Raw genomic sequence first — 14,751 nt, forward strand, 5'->3', positions numbered from 1 at the left:
TTATTCAGCCTTAACAAGAAAGGAAATCCTGCCACATGCAACAATACAGATGAACTTTGAAGACATTATGCTAAGTGAAGTAAACCAGTCACACAAGGACAAATATTGCATGATTCCACTTATTTTTTTATTATACTTTTTTTTCCTTTTTTTATTATTATACTTTAAGTTGTAGGGTACATGTGCACAACCTGCAGGTTTGTTACATATGTATCCATGTGCCGTGTTGGTGTGCTGCACCCATTAACTCGTCATTTACATTAGGTATATCTCCTAATGCTATCCCTCCCCCCTCCCCCCACCCCACGACAGGCCCCGGTGTATTATACTTGAAGTTCTAGGGTACATGTGCACAACGTGCAGGTTTGTTACATAGGTATAATGTGCCATGGTGGTTTGCCGCACCCATCAACTCGTCATTTACATTAGGTATTTCTCCTAATGCTATCCCTCCCCCAGCCCCCCACCCTGACAGGCCCCGGTGTGTGATGTTCCCCACCCTGTGTCCATGTGTTCTCATTGTTCAGCTCCCGCCTGTGAGTGAGAACATGCAGTGTTTGGTTTTCTGTCCTTGTGATAGTTTGGTTAGAATGACAGTTTCCAGCTTCATCATGTCCCTGCAAAGGACATGAACTCATCCTTTTTTATGGCTGAATAGTATTCCATGGTGTATATGTGCTACATTTTCTTAATCCAGTCTATCACTGATGACATTTGGGTTGGTTCCAAGTCTTTGCTATTGTGAATAATGCCGCAATAAACATACGTTTGCATGTGTCCTTATAGTAGCATGATTTATAATCCTTTGGGTATATACAATCATGGGATTGCTGGGTCAAATGGTATTTCTAATTCTAGATCCTTGAGGAATCGCTACACTGTCTTCCACAATGGTTGAACTAATTTACACTCCCACCAACAGTGTAAAAGCATTCCTATTTCTCCACATCCTCTCCAGCATCTCTTGTTTCCTGACTTTTGAATGATCGCTATTCTAACAGGCGTGAGCTGGTATCTCATTGTGGTTTTGATTTGCATTTCTGTGATGACCAGTGATGATGAGCATTTTTTGGTATGTCTGTTGGCATCATAAATGTCTTCTTTTGAGATGTGTCTGTTCATATCTTTTGCCCACTTTTTGATGGGGTTGTTTTTTTATTGTAAATTTGTTTAAGTTCTCTGTGGATTCTGGATATTAGCCCTTTGTCAGATGGGTAGATTGCAAAAATTTTCTCCCATTCTGGAGCTTGCCTGTTCACTCTGATGATAGTTTCTTTTACTGTGCAGAAGTTCTTTAGTTTAATTAGATGTCATTTGTCTATTTTGGCTTTTGTTGCCATTGCTTTGGTGTTTTAGTCATGAAATCTTTGCCCATGCCTATGTCCTGAACGGTATTGCCTAGGTTTTCTTCTAGGGTTTTTATGGTGTTAGGTCTTACATTTAAGTCTTTAATCCATCTTGAATTAATTTTTGTATAAGGCATAAGGAAGGGATCCAGTTTCAGCTTTCTACATATGGCTAGCCAGTTTTCCCAGCACCACTTATTAAATAGGGAATCCTTTCCCCATTGCTTGTTTTTGTCAGGTTTGTCAAAGATCAGTTGGTTGTAGATGCGTGGTGTTATTTCTGAGGGCTCTGTTCTGTTCCATTGGTCTATATATCTGTTTTGGTACCAGTACCATGCTGTTTTGGTTACTGTAGCCTTGTAGTAGAGTTTGAAGTTAGGTAACATGATGCCTCCAGCTTTGTTCTTTTTGCTTAGGATTATCTTGGCTATGCGGGCTCTTTTTTGGTTCCATATGAAATTTAAAGTAGTTTTTCCAATTCTGTGAAGAAAGTCATTGGTAGCTTGATGGGGATGGCATTGAATCTATGAATTACCTTGGGCAGTACGGCCATTTTCACGATATAATTCTTCCTATCCATGAGCATGGAATGTTCTTCCATTTGTTTCTGTCCTCTTTTATTTCATTGAGCAGTGGTTTGTAGTTCTCCTTGAAGAGGTCCTTCACATCCCTTATAAGTTGGATTCCTAGGTATTTTATTCTCTTTGCGGCAGTTGTGACTGGGATTTCACTCATGATTTGGCTCTCTGTCTGTTATTGGTGTATAGGAATGCTTGTGATTTTTGCACATTGATTTTGTATCCTGAGACTTTGCTGAAGTTGCTTATCAGCTTAAGGAGATTTGGGGCTGAGATGATGGGATTTTCTAAATATACGAGCGTGATTCCACGTATATGCAGTATCTAAAATGGGTAGGTTAATGGAACCCAAACATAGAATGGTGGTTGCCTGGGGCAGGGGGACAGGAAAATTGGGTGTTGCTAATCGATGGTTATAAAGTTTTAGTTAAGCAAAATGTATAAGCTCTAATGATCTGCTATACAATTGTACGCATAGCCTAACAATAATATACACTTTAAAATGTGGTAAGAGAGTAGATCTTCTGTTAACAAAACAAAATAAAAATTATTTTTTAAAAACAAAAATATATTTAAAAAATAAAAGACAGGGCGATATGGGAAGCTCACAAGATAACGTCGTCACATTCATGGGTCAGGTCCTGAGTTGACCACTCCGTAACCTTAGACAAGTCACTTAACCTCTCTGAACCTGCATGGTCTTACCTGTAAAAGGGAGATTAGCCTTCTAGGATTATTTTAAGAATTAAAGATACTAATTCATCTAGAGATATCATGTAGATTCTGAAACGTGAAGGAACACAACGTGAGAACTGTAGGAGAACTAAAGTGTATGTAAAAGGAGCAATGTATGCAATCCATAAAAATGGGAGGTATATTTCACGTTATCAGAATTTTATGGAAGTTAAACAGAAATTAATTTTGCCTGCCTTTGGATATACTTTTCTTCCAAGGCAAAAATTGTTTTTCGGTATTTTTTTTACATGATATTCTTTTGTTGGCCCACTTTAAAATAAGTAATTATTTAAGAATCATCGATCACTTTGTTAAGCAATCTTTGTGTGTTGCTGAAACTAATTGTTTTTTCTTGTCTCAACATTTTCTATTTCTTAATATTCTTCAGAAGAAAATAATTCTTTCTGTTATGTTTGGTTGTTTTCTTTTTTTTTTATCCTAATTTACTTTACATGACTTTCGGGGTTTCTGGCCATTTGAGTATTTGCAGTACCTTTTTACATGCCATTTCTTAAGTTCCCTCATACTTGCTTTAATGGACAGTTTGTTACTGCTCTATACACATTGTGACATGTTCGCAAAGAAGCTGCGTCATACTTGGTTTATGTTTTATGAAATGTTCCTGTACTGCCAGTAAACAAATTAAGTCTTAGGAGAAAAGGCATTTGAGAGGGAAAGTGTGGTCCTAAAGAAAGATCCCAGCTCTTGGTTACTAACAGGGTTTGCCTTCAGAACCCGAGAAATGAATGAAGTATTGAGAACCGGCAGAAAGAATAATTTATGTACAACTATGAACAAAGAAATCTCATTATTTACTCCTTTGTTGAAAGATAAGGTTACATCAGTCTCTATAAAGTTAAGTTGTTTAATCAGATCACCTTTCTAGGAAGAGTACTACTTTGAATATTTGGTTACTACATATAATCCCAGGAGCAATGAAAAGAAAAAGGAAGCCATTTTTTATTTCAAATACTCTGGGTAAAATTCCAGTAATGGGAGCATCAGTAAAAGCAATGCGTGTTTTGAAAAATTAGCTCTGTGCTTGTCTGTCTTTGCAAGCTGGTGAAAAAGCAGGCCAAACATCTCTGCTTCCTGAGGAGTGGAGTACTTTTTGGAGGAAGATGGGGAAGCACTGTGCTCATTGAGCATTTTCGTTCATGCCCTTCACAGGCTGGTTAAAAGTCTCATCTCCATGGTAACTGACACACAGATATGGGGCAGGTCAAATGCATGGATCAGGAAAGCAGATCCTGCCCAAGCCATGTGTGCCTGGATTTTCTTAGACACCAAGAATACACATAGCATTCGTTCCTTCCTGCAGCAGCCCTAGACTGTAGCACCTGAATGCCTGTAGATAGAGAAGAGCAGGTCCCTCTAGCCACTTACTCTGTTTAATTTTTCCTTGTTCTTTTAGAATTTATTGCAATCTGACCGTGTGGTATTTGTGTGTATGTGCGCACCTGTGTGTGTGTGTATACACATGAAATGCTGATTATGTTGCCCCTCCTCAGTACAACATAAGCTCCATTAAGGCAGGAACCATCGCTTTGTTCACCAATATCTTCCCGTGCCTGGAACAGTGCCTGAAGCCTAGGCACTCATTAAATAAGTATTGGTTGAGATGAATGAGTGAGTCAATGAACAACAGTTTCTAATGAAAGATGGTATTACTTCTCTGAAAATCTGATTGAGAAAACCAGTTGCTTTCCTGTAACATCTATGCCAGTTAGCCTCTGGGGCTCTTACATGACACTCGTTTCCTTTCAGTGTTATAATAAAAATGTAGCTGAACTATGAGCTGTGGAGGTGTTTGTATTGGTGCTACAGTTAGGAGGGTAGTCTGCCCTGGAAATGTTGGTAACTTAGGGAAATTGTACTGAAGATGTAAACCGACTAAGAGCAGCCAGCCTAAAAATTAAGCTATAAGTCAGTGAAATTGGGGGAAAAATAGTCATGTTCAAAAGATCATCACATGCAGCCGGAAACAGATTTAATAAACGGAAAACGAATGGGCCTCACAACTATAAAATAGACTTCTCATAATTTAAGGAACGGACCCTGCTTAATATAAAAGATAGAGACCCAGTGAACACAAGAAAACACTTCCTGAAGCCATCCAACAAAACCAATTAGGAACAGAATTTGGAATAAAAATAATAAAGGAACATTAACAAAACCCATTTAAGACAAAAGAAGGCAATGGAGAAAAAAATTAGAACGTGTTAAAACCAAGATTAAAATGTAAATGAGAAAATACAAAGAGAAGGCAAATTTCAAATGGATTCAATAATTAGAAAACTAATTAATATGTGAGAGTGATGCTCTTCTTCTCCACTCCACACCAGCCCCCACCACAGGAGCACTGGTGTGAATGACTTTTTAGAGAAATTGAGCTGTTATATGAAGATAGACAGATAGGATGAAGGAAAGGAGAATAAAGGCTGATAGAGTTGGACCTAAAAAATTCATCACATGGATGCCACTGAACCGTACACTTAAAACAGACTAAGATGGTAAATAGTGTCTACTTTACCACAATTAAAAATAAATAAAAACAGATTTTTAAAAATTCATTATATGCAAGAAATTTTAGTGGGGGTTTTTAATACAACAAATTAAGCAACAGGAACAATTGTTTCTTCAACAAGTATTTGGATGGGAAAGATGTGACAAAGATTCTGTCAGGATCTTTTCACTGGGAGAGATCCCTGTTTCCAGAGACCCCGCGTGAAGAGAAGGCTGAGCCTCAGGGCAGCTGGATGGCACTGGCTGGCAGGGCCCAGACCAAGCCAGGTGGAGGAAACCATACTGACCTGGACCCTGAAAGGTAGGAGGATTTGCTTGCAGGACTGGATAAAAAGCAAGGAAAGCACCCTAGGTAGAAAGGAGTTGATTCAGTCACTGCCTGCATTTGCAAACCTGGAAAATGGGACCTCAGTGTGGCTAGTACCGAATCCATGTTTTATTTTGTTTTTTTTTTTCAATCAAAAATAAATTTCAATTAAAAATCAGACCTATGAAGGAATAGATTTAATTCTTGAGAGCTCAATTCTTAGAGGCAGCAGATTTTTCCCTTTTATACACCAAAAGTTTTTTAGTTTTATCTTTTTGAAATGGAAACCTTTGGAAATTGATATTAGTCTTTTTCCCACCTTTTCTACCTTTCTGTGAGACTTATGGTCCTCATAATGAACATAAACTGTAACACCAATCGAAGCCCTCAAGCCGATGAGACTGTCATATTCAGCCAACTGCATTTTTAAGTTCTGGCGACTTTCTAAATTATGCGATTTTGTTTCTCCTTTTGCTACTAACATTTCTACCCATAGAAATTACATCCCCTCCCTTATAATTTTCTGTTTCCAGACTGTTGTGAATTTAGAAACTAGACAATTGATCTTACTTACGTATAGATTAAGGGCAAGCACGTGCTGTGAGAGGGCCTGATGCTTTTCTTTCTAATGATAATGCTCTAATATTTACACCAGTGTGGACTTTGTGACTCAAGTTTGACTTCCAGGGAACGTGCATTTGCTGTTCTGTACTATACTGTCACCAAATAACCCAGGTATTGAAAGGTGCCATGTCCTAATGTTTACTTTTGAAATTATCCTGAGGCTAGGATTTACCATGAATTAATTAGGGTAGGATGAAGAGAGGTTTCTGAAACTTGGAAGTGGACCTAGTTTAAGTACACTTACCCCATTATCTTTCCTGCATCTCCAGCTGCCTAGGTTGTTCTGTGTTTGAAACTCAGACTGATGAGTGACACCCCGCTTTGAATCATTTTCTGCTCTGGTACAGAGCTCTGCTGGGCTGGGATAGTTCCAGCTCAATAAGGCTGTTCATACAGTTTTATCTTTTTGAATATCACCTCTGTATTCACAAAGATGTCTGGCTTTGAAGTACAGGTGAATAATATTTTTTATGATAGCAGCGAATTGGCGCTTTAGCCGTTTAAATGGAGGATTTGTCTGAGAGGTTTTCTGGTGTCTACATTTCAGCTCTGTAGTTCAAAATGCAGCCTTGCAGGACTGTCAGAGGTCCTCTCATGAAAATTTCACTCTCATGAAAATGTGTGCACTCTAGTTAAGACTTTCAGGCCCCAGAGTCATGCAATTAAGGATCTTGTCTTGCAATAACTGTATATATTACATCAACCCCATTATTGCTGCATCTGGAAATGGATCAAATCCTGTGGAAACCAAAAGAGAATAAAAAGTCATACTCCAAATAGACATTTTAGGTTTATATCCCAGTCTCTGGTTCTGTGGCACGATGCCTTTGATACCTGAGGAAGATGTCTTGAGACATTATGTCCTTCTCTAAGCTGGTGTTGGGGAGGTGTCCTGCTTCCACAAGGTGCCTGCGCTGGGGGAGTAGGAGGTGAAGCAGAGGAGTGGCCAGGACTTCATTTTCATCATTTGATTTTCAATATGCCCCTTTGGAATCAATAGTGCCTTTTAGTGCACTGCTTGCCTTACCATTTAATTTAAAGTCATTAAATTAAACTACTCTCTATCACAACTATTGCATCCTTTCTTAAAAGACTCTGACATATCGCATCTCCTCATGTAGTTCCTATCCCAGGAATCCCTTTCAGACCTGCAGAAATAAAGTCAGGTGACATTTTTAGTTAGTTATTTAAGGAGATTTATTGAGTATTATCTGTGCAAAGAACTTCGGATGACATCTGGAAGTCTACAGTCTTATTAGGGAACTTTTAGGGGATATTGCTAGAAGAGTATATGGTTTAATTACAGGACCGACCCTAGACAAAACCTTGTCTCCAATCAATAGTTACTTTACTTGGCAGCAGTCTTTTGAGTCTTTCATAGGTAATGTAGGATATGCACAACAAAGCAAAACACCGAACAGTTTGGGTTAAATGTTCAACTCTTGTAAAGGAAACTGGCCTAATGAGGACTGGCCTAGTGGAGGTAGGTGTTATGGAGATGAGACTAGAAGTGGCTCTGAATGAAGAGGAGGAAGAGATGGGCAGAAAAGAACAGAAAGGAGCTGCAGAAGAGAAAGAAGGAAGAATAAATGGCCAGTGTGCTCACAGGCCAGTAAGAGCATCAGCAGGACTTGAGTGAGGGTGTGGAGGCAAACTACTAAAGGCTCTCAAAACCAGGCCAGGGTGCTGAGGCTGGATGATGTAATTGAGAGCTATTGAAAGTTTTGAGCAGAGACACGTTATGATTAAAGCCATGCAAAAGAAAGATTAGTTCGATATGGAAAACAGATGAAATAATGTCCACAAAGAAGCTATTAAAATCATCTAGCCATAGGCCTCCAAGGGCCTGGATAGGATGTGGCCAGTGGGAATGGAGAGGAAACGAGATAATATGCAAGACATTTTATTATGTTTTTGTCACTTGCGAGGCCGTATTCTTACAGTTTAGTGGTAGCTGAGATCTGGAAAGACCGTTCAGATGTAAGGGGCTCCTCAACTATTATGTCAGGTTAAATGAATTACAGAGGAAGTGTAGGAAAGGTGAGGGAGAGCCGTCTACGTAACATTGGGGACATGTTCGTAATTTAATAAAATAAACAAAACGTTATACTGCTTCCTCAGAATTTGGCTTGACACAGAAAGGAGGCAAGAGAAGCCTTACATTTATTTGTAGTTATGAAAAGAGTATCCAACTTTCATGGAGAACTTTCTTCTGCCTTTAATATTGATGACACCACCATTCTCTTGATATCCAATCCAGTGTCCAAACTGGAAACTCACTTTTTACTTGACTCTTTCCCTTAATCTCCATATCCAGTTACCCAGAACTAAATACTTATGTTTAACTGTATACTTCCTGTTCTCAGCATTCCCAATGCCTCTATCCTAAGCCCTCTTGCTCTTACGTTTCTTTCTTTGGATATTAATAACTGACCATCTTACAAGGGCTTGTATGGGAGGGGTGGTAGAATTTAACATATCAAAGTACTGTAAAAAGTAGAGACTTGAAACTGCATTTATGAATTAAAAAAAAAGATTAGAGACTATCTCATTAAAACAGTGTCTGACTCTGTTGCATTCTGAACAGAGGCCACTCATCAAGAGCTTTAAGAGCTGCCTCTGTTGAAGATACAGTACTCGTGGGGAACCTACATATTTTATAAAGGAAGCACAGAGGTGTCCCAACTTGAGCCGAAGGATGGTGAGAGTGAAAAGTTAAACCCACACCTTGGACGGCAAACAGGGCGCTGCCTGAGCCTTGTATCTTTCAAGAGGTGCATCCCTTTCTAGAGCAAGAACCAGCTTGGCTTCTGCAAATTGATTCTTGGAGATTTCTGGAAGGAATTACCCCAGAGTCTTTTCCATTATTAGAACGAAGCATGGAAGACAGACAGCTCTTGACCATGAGGAAAACCTGGACAAGAAATCACTTTTTTTCCCATATACGTTTTTCTACCCGTTTTCTAAATGGGACTGCTGTTTCCCTAGAACAAAAAATAAGCCAAAAACATCTTAAGTATTGTAAGATTGGTCAGCTATAGTACGAGCTTCCAATATAATTTACCTACAGCAATGTAGTGAGTAGAATTTTGAGATGACCAAATATGGTATAACACAAACATAGTATAATGAAAATAATAAAATTCTGACACCATTTCCAAAGAATAAGACCAGGTTATAATATTAAGTGTGACTTTCTTGATACGATTCGTATCCTGACATTTATGGTTTAACACAGTCCATCTGAATATTTATGACATTGTTTTCAGCCAGTAAGGATGCCCATTCTGTTTTTCAGCTTCTCCCGTTGGTAACGGTTACATCAAGCCTCCGGTTCCACCTGCTTCTGGCACGCACAGGGAGAAAGGGCCGCCAACCATGTTACCCATCAATGTGGACCCAGACAGCAAACCAGGAGAATATGTCCTCAAAAGTTTATTTGTCAACTTCACCACTCAGGCCGAACGCAAGATTCGTATCATTATGGCAGAGCCCCTGGTGAGTACATGCCGTGGAACCTTCCTCTTTGAAAATTCATCTGTATGCTGTTATACTAGATTTAAACACTCTAACAAAAGATGGATTGCTTTTCTTCTAGTTTGTAAAGGTTCTTTAATATCATAGGTAATGTGTTAAAGATAATAGTTAGGTTCCCTGATCTAAGAGAAACAATTTTGAGTGTCAAGGATTTTAAAACAATCTTCAGCAAATACTATTCAGTAGCATGCTTCACTGCTGCATTTGGGACTAATAAGCATAATTTAACAAGAGGAAGTATCAAAGAAGTATCAATCATAGAAAAATTGTGTTCAGAGTCTCTGTGATATATATATGTGTATATATATATATCATACACATATTTTATATATATGGCAAAATCTTTTGTCCAGTTTTTAAAGTAGATGACAAGAAAAATCATTTTGTTCAAGTGGCTGTGTGGACTTCGAGTTTGAGAAGTTAAGGGCTTGGTACCATATTGTCAGAGGAAGTGTTTTGATGAGTCGTTCAGAAACACCATTTCCATTTCTAAAACGTGAAAGACAATACATCCTTTTTTTTTTTTTTTTTTTTTTTTAAGACGGAGTCTCGCTCTGCCACCCAGGCTGGAGTGCAGTGGCCGGATCTCAGCTCACTGCAAGCTCCGCCTCCCGGGTTCACGCCATTCTCCTGCCTCAGCCTCCCAAGTAGCTGGGACTACAGGCACCCGCCACCTCGCCCGGCTAGTTTTTTGTATTTTTTAGTAGAGACGGGGTTTCACCGTGTCAGCCAGGATGGTCTCGATCTCCTGACCTCGTGATCCGCCCGTCTCAGCCTCCCAAAGTGCTGGGATTACAGGCTTGAGCCACCGCGCCCGGCCGACAATACATTCTTGACTGACTTACCTTTAGTTCCCTCGTTAGACACATGATGCCCTTGGATGTCAGTGTCTTTGGTTGCAGATGCTTCTGCTAGCAAATAAGGCAGGCATGAGTCCGCCTTACGTTAATTGCTCTAACAGGGCTCTAAAGAGCGCTGAATCTCTCCAAAGGACAGTCAGAAAGGAAGGAAGTGCAATTGGTAGATTCAGATTACCTGTTTTCTAACCTTGGCAGGGCCACACACAATAAAATAAAAGGAAAAGAATTCAGAGTGATGCAGCTGTTTCTGGGAAGTGTGACTTTGTACCTCCTATGAGGTTACTGGGGTGATAAGAAGATAATCAGAGGTTTGCTTTGCAGAATTATAACTTAAAATAATTAAATACAGTATTCTTAAGCCTGCAATACATGTCTCTGAAAATATGTAACAGATGATGCCCATCATCTGTTAAAAATGACCTTTACAAGAATTACAACATAGGGTTTGGGAATCAGAATTCATAAACGTTTGTTAAGTGTGTTTACCTGAAAGTTACAAACTTTGCTCATTAAAATTTTTATTAGATCAGTGGATGTTACATTTATCCATTCTGTTCATAAAATTCTCTTCATTTATTGAATTTCCATAATTATGGGAAATGTTTCTTGCTTTTACAGTTTAAATCATCTAAATTCATCCTGACTACAGGACCTTTATTTCCATTCACTCATGTTTTTGTGTTTCTGCTCCTCTTACTTCTACTAATAGCTGATATCTGTGGTGTGGTTACTATGTGCTAGGCATTGTGCACAACTTATTACCTCGTTTAATCTTCGCAGTGACCTTAGGTAGACAGCACTTATTTCCTGCTTACAGATGAGGAAAGTTGGCACAGAGAAGGTTAAGTAAATACTCAAGGTCACACAGTGTTGATTTAAACTCAAACTAGGTGGCTTCAGAGCCCACATCTGAACCCCTCTGTACTTTATTGTAAATCTTCCGTTGGTCGTCTTCATGTAAAGACACTGTTGCAGATACTGTTGCTAACTTCTTAAAACAAACCAACACAGGACTCTCCTGTAACTTGAATCAGCCACTTCAAGTATCCAAAGTCCCAATGCCCAGAACAGGGCTGACCCTTGGAGCCTCCAACCCCTGAAGCAGCCCAGACTCCCCCGAGGGAAGCTACCTCCATTTCAGAGGATGTGGGTCAGTTTAAAGAGAGAGTGGTGAGGCACAATAAAGATTCATTTTACCCTGTAGCCCTAGAAAAGTGCAAAAATGACAGGTCTAGTCTCTTTGAAATTGTGTATCCTAATGAATTTTCCTGAGGAGCTGTGAAGTTGTACTAAAGTTCAAAGAGATGCTTACACAGCTAGGTCCTGACACCTTTTGAACCATCCGTGTTTCCAAAATAATAGTTTACTGTTTTTTTAAGAGTTTATGAAGTAAAATAGTTTGGATTTAACTTTGTCCCTCAACTCAGGTTGGAATTCGTTTGCGTGGAGTTTGTTTTTTCTTCTTGGAATAAGGATTAGGTCTGAAAAATGTACATGTGCCATAGCGTTCTTTTAATAGAAGTAGACATTTTTGTTCCACTCTATGATACAACTAAAATGTCCCCAAACAAGAAAAAATTTTAAAGTGTAAGTTCTTGTCATAAGGAAATCTTCCTTATGTGCTTCGAGTGAAGGATTCTGCTGGGTGTTGATGGCCAAGAAGACACACTTGATGCTTTTAGCTGAAGAGATGAATCTAATCAGTTTTTAGTATTAGTGATTTTTATAAAAAGAGATTTTTTTGCTCTATCACCCAGACTACAGTGCAGTGGCGCAATTTTGGCTCACCACAACCTCGGCTTTCTGGGTTCAATTAATTCTTGTGCCTCAGCTTCCTTAGTAGCTAGGACTATAAGAGTGCGCCACCACGCCCAGCTAATTTTTATGTTTTCAGTAGAGATGAAGTTTCACCATGTTGGCCAGGCTGGTCTCAAACTCCTGACCTCAGGTGATCCACCCACCTTGGCCTCCCAAAATGCTGGGATTATAGGCATGAGCCCCCAACTCTGGCCTTTTTATTCCCCTTTGATTTTTTGGCAGAAATGTAAGCTTCTGTTCCATATTCTTTTCTTGTCTGCTGAAAAATGCTTAGTAATTTTCTGTCCTTATTTTTGCCTACTTGTAGGCCAGTAAATGTGAATGGATTCAGAGGCTTGTCACCTGATTCTAGAAGTGTGAATGTGCATTTGGCATTTTGTCCTGTAGCTGCAACAATAGGTGTTATTTTTGATGTATGTAGAGTACTTTTAAGGTGAATTCCATTAAATGTCCTCTACTGTTTCTCTTGTCTTACAAAGACATTGAATGCTTTACAACCCTGAATTTATGTGGGTTCATATCAAATCACAAAATTGTATTCTATTATTCTTAACTAAATACAACTTGTATGGGGATGGCAAAGGTAATTTTCAAAAACTTGGAAGTATAGACTTACTATTTGGGGAACTACTCAGGAATCCATATTTTTCAGTTTTATTGTTAAAAGACTAACTCAGAATTTTACACCTATTAGCTTGTGTGGAGCAGATTATGTACAACTTTAAATTAAATCATAAGGTTTTATTTATGACTTTGCAATATCCAGATAGCCAACTTAAAAAAAAAAAGGAAATAAAAATGTTCCACAAAAACAAATTTTAGATTTGTTTCTTCGTAAATATCTTTCACTTGTTCTGCAGAATGGCTCTTTGTACCCAAAAGATGCTCAGGTCATATTCATGAATATTTATGGATAAGTCAATAATTTTATTCTATTTTTATTGCTTCATGGGGACATTTAACAGCATTTGTTCTTGTCCAGTCTTATCATTATTTCACCTTTCCCAAGCAAAGTGTTCTAAACAAGCTAATGGGGTCATTTGTGTCTCTTTTATATTTTTATTTCAAAACATAAAAACTGCAGAAAATAAATAATGAATACAGTTCCTTCTTGCATCCTCCTCCTTCCCTCTGAACTCAGTTTTCTTCTTCCCAAAGTGAATCTTTTTCAGTTCTTTAAGTAAGAATCAGTGGGTGGTAAATTACTCAGTCTTGTTCATCTGAATGTCTTTATTTCTCCCTCATTTATTGGTGATGGTTCAGCTGGGAATAGAATTCTACGTTGACATTCATTCTCCCTCTGACATTTGAATCTTTATTTCACTGTGTTGCCTTACTATTGCTGTTGAAGAGTCTGTAGTGAATTTGTTATTTGTTTGTAGATTCTTTACTTTTTTCCCTGTTTACTTTTATAGTTTTTTTCTTTGTCTTTGGTACTCTGAAGTTTCACTACACTGTGTTTGGATGTGCATTTATTTTTATTTTCTTGTTTGAGACTCTTGTGCTTCTTAAATTAAGGATTTATATCTTTTCATCAATTCTGGAAAATTCTTAACTATTAATTATATGAATGTCATCATTTTTCCACTTCCCCCTTCTCTTTTTCTGATACTTCTATTAGATGTAAATTGGACTTTCTTATGCTACATTGCATATCTTTTTACCTATCTTTTATTATTCTACCTCTTTGTCTCTTCTGCATTCTGAGTAATTTTTTCAGATCTATTTTCCAATTCATTAATGTTCTCTTAGGCTATATAATCTGTTTTACCTACCTAGTGAGAATTTTAATTTTGATGACTACATTTTTTATTACTGGAAGTGCTATTTAGTTCTCTTTGAAAGTCTACTTAGGCTTCTTATTTTCATTGTATTTTGTTTCTTTTTTAAGATTACAACTTTCCTTTTATGTCTTCAATCACCTTGAATGTGTCTTTAGATTATTGTTCTGTTATATCAGTACTTGTTGTGTCTGCCAATTCTTCTGTTTGTTGTGCCTGCTAATTCTTGCCCGTGATGGATTGCTTTTTACATACTTTGAAATTTTTCACTGTGAATTCTTTCACTGAGCCTCTTTTTCTGTGAGTTCTCCTTGCATCCACGGTTGTGGGAGTGTTTCTCCAGCACAGTTTTGCTTTTGCCCCTTCTGTTGCCCAGAGTTACTGCTGTTCGGGGCCAAATATTCGGTGACTTTCTGCACCTAGAAGGTGACACAAATGTATATCCCAAACTTGTAAGACTTTGGCCTGTGGTTTTAAATTCTTGGATGTGAATTTTTTTTTCTTGTTATTTTACATAGAACTTAAGCAGAGACCACTGGGAACATCTTTTCATCTTCTTTTAACGGTGCATAGATGTTTCCCTAGTCCATTGTTTAGGACCAGACTTTATGTAAGGCATCTTATTTTCTGTGTCCCACC

At 38.3% G+C, this 14,751-nt stretch overlaps 1 protein-coding gene across 6 annotated transcripts in view; it reads left to right on the forward strand.

Moving 5' to 3' along the window:
* The window catches only part of FRY (FRY microtubule binding protein), a 454,114-nt gene that overhangs the window by 224,155 nt on the left and 215,208 nt on the right, over positions 1 to 14,751 (forward strand). For all 6 annotated transcript variants that reach the window (XM_074021820.1, XM_074021819.1, XM_074021818.1 and 3 more), the window contains one exon: positions 9,415 to 9,614. In XM_074021820.1, the coding sequence (XP_073877921.1) occupies positions 9,495 to 9,614 (120 nt within the window). In that variant the 5' untranslated portion in view covers positions 9,415 to 9,494. The remainder of the gene's footprint in view (positions 1 to 9,414; positions 9,615 to 14,751) is intronic.

The sequence above is a fragment of the Macaca fascicularis genome, chromosome 17 (assembly GCF_037993035.2).
Source record: "Macaca fascicularis isolate 582-1 chromosome 17, T2T-MFA8v1.1".
NCBI classification, from domain to species: Eukaryota; Metazoa; Chordata; class Mammalia; order Primates; family Cercopithecidae; genus Macaca; species Macaca fascicularis.